Genomic DNA, 16,093 nt, shown 5'->3' with positions numbered 1-16,093 from the left:
ATCAAATGTAACCTGGGGGTCTGCACGTCAAATCCCAAATTTTGAATTTCGGTCTAGAAGATTTTAAATGAATTTTTAAACACAACGTTGAAAATGTCCATCAGTTCTTCAGACGCCATCTTGCGCAGTACAAATGCGCAGAAGACCTGACAAACGAATTCTAGCTTGAAATCAGAAACGAATGGCTTGAAAAATCAAATCGACTCTCAAACCGCAGAGAATTATTACGGAGGTAATATATATATATATATAATCTTCAATTCCAGCAATGAATTATTACGCTTAGAAACGTTGCAAAAAGGAGACTACGGCGTAATTTAGCCGTATGCGATTCGTCAGCACGAAATGCAATTATCCTAACCGTTTTTGGTAAAACCTCTCTAAATAATTACTCAAACGATGTAAGACGGAAAGATAAAAATGTTTCCTTCAAAATAAAGCCGAGATTGAGTTTTAAACGATGCTTAGAAACTTTCAAAATATGTCTATCTGGAGGAACTTAACGCTTTGACTTCTAAAGTCTTGGTTTCCTAGAAGCGAACTCGCCGATCGTCGGCGTCGCTCCTCGCCGAAGGGAAAACTTGATTCCTCTGCGCATGCGCGCCCGAGCTAAATCAACGTCGTGAATGGCCACGCCGGAATCCACTTGACATTGATTTCAGCGTCACTGCGAGGAGCGACGTCGAAGATCGGCGATTCGCTTCTACACTGTTAAAAATTTCGGAAAGCGTTTTGTTTATTACGAAAAGCCTTTTTGCATATTCAGAAAGGTCCCGCAATAAGCAGTTTTCTGCTCTTATCAAAGACCTTTCCCGTTTTACAAGAAAGTAAGTGTTGACGCTTGCACCAATTCACACGGCAGCTCGCACCAAATCCAAATCCAAACTGAAACCAACGCCTCCTCGAACTTGAATGTACGCTACGAACGCGAAGAACGTAATTTGAGGCAATGAGAAGCAAATGGATATACGTGGAGTTTTGAGTAAAACGGGTTTAAAAATAACGTCCTAGGTAGGTTTTCATTGCATTATTCTCTAACTCATGCTGTACAGTAGCACCTAATTGTTTCTCTGCATAGCTGGTGTATTGCTCTTTACCAAATGGATCTTTTTTTAGGGGCAGAATTTTATTCTGTCATGCTCTTTTTCGTTGTTAATATCGACGAATTAATGAGTACAAGAGTAAGTTTCAGACTGAGTAAGTGTTTGCAATTCTTTATTATTTTAAAGTGATAAAGTTCTTATAACCATGTTAAACCTATTGTCACTTGTATTATTATTTGTTATGAACGCATAAAATTCAAAATATATTTTAAATTGCATACACATATATTTTAAGTGCAAGTTTGTCTGATTTTATTATTTTCAAAATAAGTGTCATTATGTTTGCTGTTTTTATGTGTCAATCCCTGTTTACCATTAGTAATTTATTAAAGTATATTAAAATTGAAGATTTCTGCAACAAAAATTGTGAACTAAATGTTTGAATAGGCAAATTCTCAAATTTGATAGCTCATTTTTAAGGATGAGTATGTTCATTCTCTTGTAAACTGTGTAACTAAATTTTTTGTTAAAAAAAGCATGTTTTTTCTGTAAAAAACTGAGAATTAAGGCTGCTTAACGAACAATCTCATGTTCGGAAATTAACTTCCTTGCGCCCCCAAAGAAATTAGGAATATTTACATATTTCGTCATGATAAACCTAGCGTTTCTGTCTTTTTTAAATGCTGTTATCTCTAAAAATATTGACATTAGCAATAAGTTTCCAAGCTTTAAATTAGTTAAATTTGTATGAATTTCTGTTACAAATTGATTCATGGAAGTCTTATTAGTGCAACTTATTTGCGTTGCAGTGTACCTATTTTAGGTAGAAACGCTATCTTCTCTTGGCCAAAAGCAATACTGCTTAAAAAATGTAATCACATTTTAAGTTTCAAAGGTTCTGCCGAGTAACATAACATGAGTTGTTAAGTAAGCTTTAACGCAGAGCTTATAAAGTTCTGTTGCTCAACACAAATATTTCACCAATTTACTCGGAATTTTTTTAATCCTTACTCACAGTGTTTAATACTTACAGTGTTCGAAGATTGGGTAAATTTATGAAAGCATCTTTACTGACTAAATTCACTTCCGATCCTTTGAGTATTCTAAAAGGAAAAAAGATGCATTAGAAGCAATTACAACTACTAAAAAGTACATATTAGTAGACATTAAAATTGTTCAACGTTAAAATTTCATTTATAGTAAATTAAACACTCTTTCCCTCACTGAAGATCTTGTATGTACGCAAAAGGTGCACGTTAAATCTTTCGTGGTTACAACGTCCTCCGAGTTCCTTTTTCATAGTAATACCTCTGTGAGATGTTGGATCAAGGGTTGCTCAAATCCTGATCTGGATCAAAAACAGAGTTTAATTTAGGACTCCAGCTCAGGGGCGCTGAGTTGCAAAAATATTTGGGGGGGGGGGAGCAGACATCACGGGGTGGTTAGGGGGTATGTAATACCACGGAACACCCCCCCCCCCCCCAATAAGGGTCAGATTTTATTACCTTGAAAATGCTAATTTACATATTTTCTAGTGTGTATAATTTAAACAAACAAACAGTATGTTTTAAAGTAAAAAAATCTAAAAATTGGTATACAAATTTTCTGATTCAACTAGATAAGCGTTTCCCAACCGGTGGTTCGCAAACCCCTGGGGGTTATTTTAAAGACCATTCTTTATTTGACTTCTGATTTAGTGATAATAGAGATAAATGTACCCTCGTAAAAATTTTAGGCAAACACACTTTCGCCTCTTTTTCCACAAATATCCCATTTTCAATTTTTTTTTTTTTTTTTTTTTTTTTTTTTTTTACGTTGATTGAAACTGAACGCAGAACAATCAATGTGTTTATTTTTTAGTGAATTTGTTTTGAGTTCATTTTTTAACGATTATTTTAGTTTGTAGCAATATTTGTATTTCTATATTTTGCAATGATGTTGTCGCTCTTGTTATAAACTATGGAGCAGCATCAAACTAAAAAAAAAAAAAATCTCCCAAATTTTATTTTTTATGTATGCGTGTGTGTGTGTGCACTCATTCCCTTTAAAATATTTTTGAGGGGGCTAGGGCACCTTCAGGCCCCATGGAGTCGGCGCCACTGCTCCAGCTAACGGATTAAACCACGTGTCTCTTACGGGGGACTCTGGTTGGTGCAGTGATCCTCTGCATAACAATCTTTTCGTTCTTTCCGCTGCTCGTGGGCGGTAACAAAATATTATACTGTCTTTTCTCTCTCTCTCTCTCTCTTTACAGACAAATCTTAACACTGTATTAAAGAAGCATGTTACAAAATCACCTAATAACTGTCTGACCACCAATGTGATGGCAAGAAAACATCTCGTATATAGGTGGAACTGGACGCAGATAGTAGTTTACAAGGGTGGTATTTTGTCTGTTACAGATATGCACTTTTGCCTCTTAATTATTTAGATGCAGTTTTGAAAAATGAGAATTTCTTAACGGCATTTTTTAAAAAATCTAAACTATATTTAATCTATATTCTCACTGCAAAAATTATTTTTTTACCACGTAATTTTGAGCTTACCATTTTGCTTTTACATTTCCGGACGAAATAAAGACAGTTTTCTTTTTTTTTTTTCATAGAAACTCTTTTTGTTTCCTCTCCTTTTCAACTTATAGAATACTATAACTTGTTAATAAAGCTAGTGACTTTACAAAACGCGTTCATAAAAATCCCATCGCTGTTTTCCATTCTTCCTTGCTAGATTCATTTAAATGGAATCCTCCTTACTTGGCAGATTGCCAGACTACACGTCTTCTGTGGGCAAACTGTACATAAATATGATAAACTTGACTATAGTAAATAACATTTCTTAAAATGATATGCACTACATTTAACTACGCATAACATCTGCATAAGAACAACACAAATCTGACGAAATATTCCGTAAAATAAAGGTTTATAGCATACGTTACAAGCTTTATTTCACCAGTCTGTTATCATTTTCTCATTCTCAATGCTGATATGTCATTGATCGGTTTTTCCTAGCTAAGAAGTCTCGCTTCATATTAATATGAGAGAAATGACAGTTCTCATTTCCGGGAAGGAATCACATACGAGATCTAGAACCTGCTTCGGGGGAGAAAGTACTTCTGGATTTAACTTTGAGGAACGTCTCACAATTTAGTCTACAAAATATGCAAGCTACGTGATGCATAATATCCGAGAAAAATATTTGTTTAATTTTTAAACAGAGACAACTTTTTCTCGAAGAATCGTTTTATCACAACGAAAGTTTTAATCGACTACGTCTAATAATGATACGGTTTAAAAATTAAGAATATCTCCTTAAAAAAAACGTTTATTGTATTTCCGAAGTGTTGAAAGTTTCATTGCGATTAGAGAACTTTCTCAAATCCCTTCCGCTTTTGCAGTACACTCAAACTTCGTTTATCCGGCTCAAATTTATCCGGTTCTTCTCATAATCCGGAACAAACTTGTAGCCTTAAGTTAGATGAACCCCCTAAGTATTTTTTCTTTAATATTCATTGTACCTTCATAAAACTTAAAATGATTATTAAATATGACATAAATAATATATTTTGACTATTACACTTTTTTCGCTAGAGCTTTTGGCGTGAATAAAAACTTCGAAAACGTGGTTATGAGAAAAACAATAGAGAAAAAATAAATTTCAATTATAAGCAGTGCATTTGAGTTTATTAAATTTCTTCTAGTTTCTCAATGATTCATCGATTTAAAAAAAAAAATTACGGATTTAAAAAGAAAAGTGTATTAAGGCTCTCTAAATTTTTCAAAGAATTCAAAAACAACTGTTTCCGAAAATTAGGGTGTTCGCCTACCTTAAAAACAATTAAGAAAACGCACATAGTTTTTAATTATGATTGCAAAAATACAAGTATACTAACCATTCGCTTTTTTTTTTTTTTTTTTTTTTTGAGCTATTAATGATAAATTTTTTACATGATCATGGATCATTCGGACGCTACGCGTGTTTAACGCAGAGTACAGCGGACCAATTTTTTGTTAAGAAATTGTGGGATTTTTTTCTTTAAATAAATTGTTTTTAAGTTCCTGTAAACAATTCTATGTAATTTTTGTACAAAATATGATTATTTGTATCGCAATGAATGGTAAGCCTACATGAAATACACCGCTAGCTCAGTCAGCAGCTATAGGCGGTAACTTACTGAATATATCTGCCTTGCCTTCCATATTCGAGTTGAACCGAGCCATTGTTTCGGTCACTCGTCTGGTCAGTGCGAATTCTGTATTAGCTACCAGTTTGTTTGGCACTCTTGACTTCTTTAAGAGGTTATCCACCTCCAGCTCAGTCACTCCTATGCCGGGCTGATGAGTGCTAATAAGCACGAAACTGCAGTCCTCGGCTGGAATTGACTGAGCTGACGGTGTATTTCATGTATTTCTGCCTTAGCCCTGGTTATAGGTGGTAACTTACTGAATAATGATAAGCCTAATTGTAACTATCGTAAAAATAGTAAATATAAGAATTTGTTTTCATTACTACCTTTACTACCCGGATTTTCCTTTATAGATATTCTCTTTGGTCCCTTCTTGGATAAACAAGGTTGTACTGTGCTTCATGAAACTACACGTTATGAAATCAACGCAATCCATATCGGATTTTGCTATTTCCATCCCAATCTATTTCAATCTGTCCCGAAATTTTAGTGGGAGTAACTCATTTTGCGGGATAAAGTTTGTTTAATCTGTAATTTAATAATATAAAGTGTGCGCCAGTACTCAGAGATATTCTAAACGCCCTTACAAACGTATTTCACGCATTAAAAATTGAAAATAAACATCCAAATTTTAGTAAAGTGCATTCTAGCGCGTTACCTATTTAAATTTTAAAATTCGTCAAAAACGGGAAGAAAAAGCAGTTCTTAATTTTAAACATTTCAATTAAGTATTATTTTTTTTCAATTAAAAGTTCCAAATATTCTAAAGGTAAAAAATCAAAACAGTACATCGTTTCATTGTTTGCCATCTTACATTCCTTTCTAATCAATTTAAATTTTAATTGAAGTGGTAATTTTTATGTCCCTACTTTTTGCGTACATTTCATCCCTGTAAAAATGTCAAGAGGTATTTTAACGCCTCGGGAAAAAAAAAAGACTAACAATATATTTGTCTGTACGTGCAAATATACACTGAAAATGCAATATATGAATATATTACCACGAGCCACATTTTGAAAAGCTTACCGATCATTCTTCAATTTCATGATATTGTGTTGATAAAAATAATTCTCCCGTGCTAGACACAGAAGTCGCATCTGCAGCAGAGCTTAAAATGAGGCACAACTTTTTAAAGTTTTATGCCGCCTTATATTTGATTCATGTTCACTTTTTCAAAATGTTTTTAAAAGATACTTCACATTCACAAATGACTCCAAAATATTATATGCAGGGAAAATGTGTTATAAAGAACTAAATCGGGACAAAAGCTCAATTTTGATAAAATGCAGAGACGACTTTTTGTGCTTACCACGTCATAATAGCCCTACACAATAAATAAAAAAAACATGCGTTTTAAAGCAAAAATTTCTAGCTACCGTGTTGCCAGAAAATGGGCTTTTTTTCCGTAAATTTCATAAGGTGCTGTAAATATAACATCATACTGCTGTGCATGATCCAAAATAACAAATAAAAACACATACAAGCGCTCTCATCTGTTATACGCGGTAATATAAATTTTATTGACGCACATTTAAATGAAAGAATTTACTGCCAAAAGAACAGAAAGTTCATCCTGAACAAGGGTAGAAGCCGAACCCATCATCACGAGTGTACCAGGCCATCTCTCCAACCATTCGGCCACTGAGGTCCAATCCAAGATGACGTCATTATTATTTACTCACGTGTTGCCGTGGCTACTAATGTCCGCTCTCCAAAGCCAAAACCAGCACTGGGAATCGATTCCATTTTTAAAAGGGGCGATCATTTTCCTCGCTACTAAAGAGAATTTTGCATCTGTTTTCTTAAGAGTTCCCACCCCTATTTTGATAACATCAGAGCAAACCTGACGCATGCGCGAATTCGCCCGAGGTTTCGGCTAAGGAAAACAGACAGTGCACTTCACAGAAATTCGTGACAGTTTTTACTATTGGTTACCTCTCTCATGTAATTAAAAAAAGTTACGATTTCAGAGCACGCTACTTTCAAAAATGGTTGTAGCTGTGAAATGCACACGGAATGCAAATATACATATTGCTTTGAAACAAATGAAAGATAGATATAATTAAGAACCTGAATAAAATAATTACTATTAAATAACTACTTTTCCTTCACTGTATACTTACAAAACTTCCAGGTGCTCATTTGGTTTGAAGTGCGATGGTTTCAAAATATCCAAATTGTTTCCTGATAAATCTCTGAGAAATAAAGAATATTTGATTAAAAACTTGGATAAAATACAGAAAACTTCTAAAACATACAGTTAAAAAAAATGAACGTTTCATTCCATTCAATCGTCACTTCTGAAACTATTTTCAAAGTTTGGTGGCATATTTTATAAAATCAAAATTTTTTCTTTTTAAATACTTTTTTGGGCACAAACAAAACTAATTAACATTATCGTTTTCATTTTGAAATTAAGAACATGTCACAGTCAAAAAAATTAATTAATGAAGAATGCTAAATGATTACAGTTAAAGTTATGAGAGTTAAACTTTAACTTAAGGATTTTCAACACCATTTTTATTCAATAAAAAAAATTCTTCGGTTTTTAATTTTAATCAAACAGCCTTCACAGATTACCTAATACATATTATGATGTGAAATTTACAGTGTTTACGTTATAACTTAAAAATAAGCATAAAATTTAAAAATTACATCTCATTCAGTGTGGAAAATTACAATATGCAAGAATTAAGAACGAAAATAAAGGATCTATCAAATTTGATTTGTATAAATTATGAGATAATCAAGTAAATGACCTATCAGTTATCAGTAATAATGTAATCTGAATAGAGAATAAAATTAAATGTTCTTATTAAGAGGAAATCATTGCACCAAAAAACCCACAAATTTTTTTTCACTCACTACAAGGTTCAAAAAAACAGCCCTACGAATAGATATTTTGCAGTTTGCTATTTTTCTTGCAATTTTATTCACATCATTTGAATTTTACACTTTATTTATTGGGCATTAGTTGCCCTATAAAGTTATTTAGTATCGAAAAATACAATTGCTTACTCATTCATGAAAATTTAACTTTTAAACTCAATAAAACAGATGTTTTAAATCTTCAAGATTGCAAGTTTATTTTTTACAAGAGTAACACGCGTAAACAAGTACTTCATTTTAACTAAAGTGACATTTCATGGTCAACGCAAGCCCAAAAAAAAAAAAAAAAAAAACTGTTTCTTGTTTTATTCATCATAGCTAAAATAAAAATTTCAAATTAATGTGCCTATTCTCTTGACAAAAAAAAAAAAAAAAAAAAAAAACTTCTCAAAAATGATTTATTTTATTTATTTATTTTACAAAGGAAACATTAAATTTGATAAAATTTTATTCAAAGCAGAAAATAGGTTTCGGAAAAATAAAGGACATTTTGAATAGTTTTAATTAACATGCAAATCTAGTCAACATTTGTTAACGTTTTTATACTTTATTACATTACCAAATGTTATTACATGTTCTATACTTATATTTGATGGAATGAAATTGTTACTCTCAGTTCCTAGCATAAAGTAAAAATTCTGCCATAGGCATGCAAACTTTAATAAGTAAAAAATCGCAAGGTTCCTTCTGCTTTTCTTGGAAGAAAAATATCGCAGCTTTTGGTAACATCTATCCTGACATTTTAAAATGAGTTTCTTTGACACACATCAGAAAAGTCTTAAGTCAACCAGATAAAATTTCATAGAATTCCAATAACAAAAGTAGTAAACCAACATGCACCAAACAGATGCTTTTTGTTGTATTTACTCTTGCATTAAATTTATTTCAGGGGCGTGGAATCGGGGGGAAAATGACATACTATGGCAGTTTCACAGATTACTAACTCCGACCCCTACTTCTTTACCCCACAATCAGTCCAACTCCACGACTCTGACTCCACAGTCCTGATTTATTTCCCACCCACGATGTTAGCAAGCAAAATTTCTTTTTTTAGGAAATATTGATTGAAATACTACAATTCTTATGCAGAGAAAATGTAAATTAATGTTGTACATATCTCTCTATATTAAGAAAGGTATCTCCATATTCTGTCAAGGAATTTGTTTGTGTGTGAGAGAGTGTGGAGTCAAGACAAAGCTACAGACTAGAAGTTTGTCACAAGATTACTTTGAATTCAGAAAGTCTGCACCTAAATGCGGTTTTTAAAATTTTCAAATTAAAATTTTCAACTACTTTTTAAGCTAAATTTTCACATAAATTACCTAAGAGAAGTGAAAACTTTCTCACACATCTTAACATTATATAACATTTGAAAATTTGTTTTTCTGCGCAAGATGCAAATTTGTTTCAAGTTCCTATACTATTTAGAACAGTAGTTATAAGTGTTTCCGATTTAGTGAAAATCCTAGGCCTCAATGTACACATATAAACCAAAGATTTTCACTAAATTACAAATAGTAGTGTAATTTGTATCATGCTGCATTAAGCGTACCACAAAATTCAACAAATAAAGGCACTTTATAAATCTGTTCTGTATCATATGTACTAATGTAACCCTCTAAGAGCATATTCAGAGTTAATCTAAATGTTAGAATAAAACAAATATTTATTTTAGAACGAAATGTGCTTGAAAGAGAAGTCTTACAGTTCTTGTAAATTTTCTGGAAGGTTTACTGGCGGTTCACTCAGATTCAGGTGATCACAGAAAAGTTTGAACCCAGAGCATCGACAAGGATTGGGCGTTTCTTCAAGTTCTGAAATCAACAGATTGTGATAAGAAAACAATTTACTTAAAGAAAAATGTGTGCAACATCGGTTACCACATTTTACTTTCCAACACCAATACTGGAATGAATGTAAAGCTTTCACATTCAAATTAGAAACATGTGCCCTTTTTTGCGAAATATATACTTGCTACCATAGTGTAGCTTTAGTAATTTAAAGCTCGAATGAAGGCAAGCTCATTTATTTTTAGGTTTAAAAAAAGATAAATCCTTAGATTGACACAGCGCCAAGTTATTTGTATTTTATTCGACTTAAATCACACCTACTTTAGCAAAATGAATCGTTTAAGTCTCAGCACATCGAAAGTAAACTTATCAGAACCAGAACATAATACGTTGATTGCTTATGTATATTTGAAAATAAATACAATGCATATTGCTCAAAGCAATTTGAGTTCTTCAAGAAGTTTATTAGTTTTTATTTACAAAATGAATACCTAAACAGTTTCAAAACTGAAATTTCAGAAATGGAATAAAATCAAATAAATGTGCATCCCTCAATCAAGCTCTCTATACGCTAAAGAGTTTCTTAAACCTCCGAAAATTTTAAATAATCACTAGATGCTAAAATTAGATAATAAGTAAGATTTTTTAAATCAGGTAAATAAATATTTAAAAAAAATTCCCAATTGAAATTTTTTTAAAAAATGGAATAAGTCAAAAAAATACGCATCTTTCAATCAAGCTTTCTGTGCTCTAAAGAGATTCTTAAACCTCGGAAAAGTTAAAAAAATTACTTAATGCTAAAATTATATAATAAGTAAAAATTTTTAAATCAGGTAAAGATAGTTAATTTATTTGCACTATATATAAAAAATAAAGTATGCGGTTAAAACTTCAGGACGTGCGACGCTTTCTGACGCAGGAAAAGTAAGATATTTCTGGTTTTAAGGAAAAGACGGATTCAAATCCATATATTCAATGAATACCGAAACCTAAAAAAGATGATAAACACTTAAAATAACAAACTGCTGCAAATGAACTTACCACATCCTTCAACTCTTTTTTCTCTATCCTCATCTGGACGCTTCATAAACATATTGTTGTAAAATTCCTTTCTGCTGGGATCCTCTGAAAAAACAAAAATCAAGTTATAGTAATATTTTTTTAACCCTTATTTTTAGATATTTTGATCATCTTTAAACATTTCTGGGCATCTTTTTAATTTGAGTTTTCTAAACAAACAGTCTTTGAAAACTGTTTTGATTATGACTTTTGTGAACAATGTAAGCATTTTTAACATTTTGGTTTACGACTTTTTTAAACAATGTCTTCTACTTTGAGGATTTTTAGAAATACTGAGCTCTCTCGTGATTTTACGGTATGGAGTATGTAAAAACCAAATAGTACTTGAGAGCAGAGTTTTTTTTCTTGCAAAGCTTTTAAAAATATTAAAACGCCCTTAACCTTTGTTGAATTGATTTTTATCTGCAATAATTTATTTCATTCATTCATTTATTTATTTTCATCCCCTTCCCCCTAGAGCTGTGAATTTGACCAAACAGACAAACTTATTTGAGTACAATTTCTTACTGTGTGTGGTTGGTTTCAAAGTTTGTTTAATAATTTCCTAGGACATCACTTTATGAGATTTGCCTACCTTTTCAAAAATCTAGATTTCAAAATTTATTATTAGCTTTAAATAGATTCATCGACTTCAAACTCGCATTTTTGTAGAACAACCAATATCCCAGCAGTACGCATCTAGGGTTGTGTGTGTGTGTTCTCTACTTTTACTCGGAGGGAGAAGGGAGGAATAAGGTTACGTTGTCCTGAAAATATCTTCATGGTAAGAGGTATTTCCCACCAAAATTTAAAAAACAGGCCTCTGAAGTTATGCTTTGTCCCCTCTTATTTTATTAAATTTTCCACTACCTCAGTTTTTTTTTTTTTTTTTTTTTTTTTTTTTTGATGACCACCCAAATTAGAAACGGTAAATATATTTTTTTTTATTTTCTTTTAAAGTATTGTAGAAAATTATAGTTCCTTTACGTATTAAACCTTGTTAATATTAACAGTGCAAATTTATCATCTCTTTCTGAAGAAACACTGGGTATTATTACCTTGAAACAGACTTTGAAACATCACTGATTTTTGTATTATAAAAGAAACTTTTGACTCGTGCTACTAAATTACCACCATACCATTACGGTTTTTTTATTATTATTATTGTATTGATGGGACATATTTTCTTAATTTAGAGAAATATTTCTCGGGGTTCAATTTCCCATAAGCGACTTGTACGGGGGGTGGGCAAGGGGAGCAACTGCCTCCTCACTCTCAAAAGCAAAGGGGCCTTGCCCCTCCTCTCTTCTATGTTCAAAATAATGCATCGATCAAAAATGCTAATATTGATAAATTCTCCTGTTTAAACAAAGATTGGACTTAATAAGTGTGTGTTTACATTTTTCTCACGTTACTGGTTTCATAAAAACTAAAGCAGAACTTTGAATTGGTAGAAGGGAATCTACTGTGCCATTTGCCCCGATTTTTCAGAAATTCGTTTAATGATTAACCAAGATTAACGTTAACATCCAATAATATAAGCGACTTCTCCAAAAGAAAAAAAACAACTTTAAGGACCCCGCCCACCTACACCCCCCGCCCTAATGTCTCCTCTGAACCCCCACATTTTTGGTTCACCAGCCGACTGTCTTAAATAAAAATTAACGGGAAAAGTTTTTTAATGTGTTCATATGACTTTAAAGAAAATATTTGGGCTCACTTTTAACATTATCCAAAAAACTCAAAATACAAATGCTAGGAACTCGAAAGTTAACAAAGCGCAATACGAATTCTTTACACAAATAGATAAATCGTCGTCTCACCGCATCCCATTTCATCTGACCCATCCTCACAGTCATTGTGCCCGTCGCAGTTCTTCCTCTGTTCCACACAGGTGTCGCTGCTGTTGCAGGGGAATTGTCCATGAGGGCATCGATTATCCAAATCCTGGATACTTGCAGAACCAACTACAAATCAGGAAAGAAGATTTAGTGATTTTGAAAGAAACTGGAAATTCAAAAAGCTCTTAACAATTATGCTTACTTTAAAAAAAAAAAAAAAAAAAAAAAAAAAATCGTGTGGTTTTCCTCAGCTAAACGCAGTTTTCCTCACATTTTAATATGAAAGATATTCATGAACATAGATGTACAAATTATACTTGATCGTAACTTTCGGCCATATGTATCATAAATGGTCCAAGTAGATCCCATTTTTTACGAATTTTTATAATTGTGAATTAGAAGTATTATTATTGATTCATTTCATTGGAGTATACTCATGTTTGTTGAACTAGACAATTCTTCGAATACTTTCAGCACATAATTACCGTTAGCGAATTTTTCAAGTAGGCGATCCGGGCTCTATTTCTATCACAGGAAGAATCTACCCCCTCTTTTTGATACACCAAAGTTTAACTAAAGCTTCACGCTAAAAAATAGGGAGTTGATGAGCAAACGCTTTATTTACGTATTTTATCACTTACAACATTTTTAATAGTTAACTGTCCAGTGGATACCCATTCAATTCATCAGTAAAAGTTTTCCTCGAACTAGCCGTACGTTATTACGAGCATTTAATGTACTATAACGCAGGGTTTTGTGACCCCTTCTTTAACCCACATACCCTTTTCTTGCATTATTAACTAGGAGTACTACCGATGGTATTCTTCCATTGGAAAGTAAAAAACTGCATCTGCAGAATTGAGTTTTTGAGATATTTGAAGGAATGGGTTTTGAACTCTACTAACAATAGAGAAATGTTGAAACTTGACGTTTTTTTTTCCGTGTTTTATTTTCAACGGAAACAAGCAAGCTTGTACAACAAAGCTAAGGTACAATAGATGCAACCATGCAAATCATGAAAAATTTGCAGATACTGGTCTTTACCTCTCCACTGCAGTTTTCTTGAGTTACTCAAAAACATGGATTACTTGACAGATGAAAGGGAAGTAGCGCGTTATTCACATCAGATTTTTTTTGTAGTTAACCGCATACCCATTACAGCTTTTTGTCGGTACCTCAGGCTGAGAACCACTGCTATAGTCAAGGTTGAGGAGTCGGAGTCGGATTGATTTTGGAATAAAGGAGCCGAAATCGAAATCAGGAGTCGGAAACTTTAAGAATCGAAATCGGAGTCGATCGTTTTCCCTCCCAGTTCGCAGACTGCCATGACTGCGGTGTCAGAGTCGGAATGATTTTCGGGTAAAGGAATCGAAGTCGAAGGCTGTAAAGTTCCAGAAATCGGAAATGAAGTCGGTTTTTTTCCCCTTCGAGTTCGAAGTCTGCCATGAATGCGGTGTCTGAGTCGGAAGGAGTTTGAGATAAAATCGTCGGAGTCGAAGGATTTAAAGGTCCCAAAATCGGAGTTCGAGTAGGTCGTTTTCGTTCCAAGTTCGTAGTCTGTCATGATTGCGGTGTCAGAGTCAGAATTATTTGAGGGTAAAGAAGTCGGATTCAGAGTCTAAGGCTCGTTTCCCAGAACGAAGTCGGTCTTTTTCTCTTTGAGTTCGAAGTCAACCATGAATGAAACCTGCCATGAATGAAACAGAGTCGAAATAATTTTGGGGGGAAATTGTCAGAGTCGAAGGCTTTAAAGGTCCCGAAATTGGAGCCAAAGTGCGTCATTTTCCTTTTGACTCGACTGTCCTAGCTATTACAAATACTTCTTGTGGCGCCGGTGTCAATAAATGCAAATTCTCCAGGAAGCACTGCACAGAGAAAAATCAATGCGTACGTTAACAATTAGCCCTCACATTTAGAGTTTCCATGGCACAAAATTAGAAATACCTTTCAAGGCAGTTTCAGACAAGTATTTCATGATCACACTAAAAAGCCAACTAAAACAAATGATTCATGGAGAGCTAAAATCGCCGAAAAGATTTTCTCGTGAATTTATATTACACGGATTATTTACTATGAGCTGAAACTAACTATAAAATATTTTACAAGCTTCGGAGTCTTTCTAGAATCCTTGGTATGTTATAAAGGATTCGGTACGAGAAATAAATTAGTTTTATGATTTTCAAAGATTAGAGGCGACATGAAACCTGATGCTGTTTAATGCTCAGCTCTTTTCTTCTTTTGTGATGCTTTACAACGGAAGGATTTCTAATCACAATTACTGAGAATGTGAGCCACGTAAAAGAAAATTCAGGGATATTTTCGCTAAAATTATCCTTAAAGTTATTCTTGATGCTTTAACACAATCATTAATAATAATAATAATAATGAATAATAATTATAATAGTAATAATAGTTATAATAATGATAATGAATAATAATGATAATAAAATAGCAATAGTAGTTATATAATGATAATAAATAATAATAATAAGAAGAATAATAATAGTAAGAATATTCGCTATATAATAACAATAATAATAATAATAATAACAATAATTATACTAGTTATAACAATAGTAGTTATATAATGATAATAAATAATAAGAAGAATAAGAATAATAATAGTAAGAATATTCGCTATATAATAACAATAATAATAATAATAATAACAATAATTATACTAGTTATAACAATAGTAGTTATATAATGATAATAAATAATAATAATAAGAAGAATAAGAATAATAATAGTAAGAATATTCGCTATATAATAACAATAATAATAATAATAACAACAACAATAATCGTTGTAATAATAATGATAATAATAACAATAGTAATAATGACAACAATAATAAAAAATAACAATAATTATACTAATTATAATATTAAAAAATAAAGATGATGATGATAATAATTATTATTATTAATATAAAAATTATCATCATTATTATTTTATTTTATTTTTAAATTAAGAATAATAATAATAATAATAAACCAATAAAGTTTGAAAAAAAAATGAAAACTAACTACAGTCGACTCCCGCTACAACGCGATCCGACTTACGCGAAATGGTTATAACGCGAATTTTTTCGACTACCGAATTTTAGAGCAAACGCGAATTCCCCGTCCACAATACGAATTTTTTTGGAAGGAAGTATCGGCTTCGTTGTTGGCTACTAAGTATTGATTTCATGACTGTTATTACATCCTTTTAACATCACTGACAGCGAAAGTTCTCACATCAAACTAGTCTCATCGCGTTGTTAGTGCATCAAATAACCAC

At 32.3% G+C, this 16,093-nt stretch overlaps 1 protein-coding gene across 2 annotated transcripts in view; it reads right to left on the bottom strand.

Moving 5' to 3' along the window:
* Positions 1–16,093, bottom strand: part of LOC129225132 (relaxin receptor 1-like) — a 377,647-nt gene that overhangs the window by 33,878 nt on the left and 327,676 nt on the right. For both annotated transcript variants that reach the window (XM_054859692.1, XM_054859693.1), the window contains exons 4-8: positions 12,791–12,934; positions 10,950–11,033; positions 9,824–9,932; positions 7,353–7,424; positions 2,075–2,146 (exon numbers count right to left, since the gene is read on the bottom strand). In XM_054859692.1, coding sequence (XP_054715667.1) covers positions 2,075–2,146; positions 7,353–7,424; positions 9,824–9,932; positions 10,950–11,033; positions 12,791–12,934 — 481 coding nt within the window. The remainder of the gene's footprint in view (positions 1–2,074; positions 2,147–7,352; positions 7,425–9,823; positions 9,933–10,949; positions 11,034–12,790; positions 12,935–16,093) is intronic.

The sequence above is a fragment of the Uloborus diversus genome, chromosome 6 (genome assembly GCF_026930045.1).
Source record: "Uloborus diversus isolate 005 chromosome 6, Udiv.v.3.1, whole genome shotgun sequence".
Taxonomy (NCBI): Eukaryota; Metazoa; Arthropoda; class Arachnida; order Araneae; family Uloboridae; genus Uloborus; species Uloborus diversus.
The sequence above is the reverse complement of the archived record's forward strand: the minus strand, read 5'-3'. Positions and strand labels throughout refer to the sequence as shown.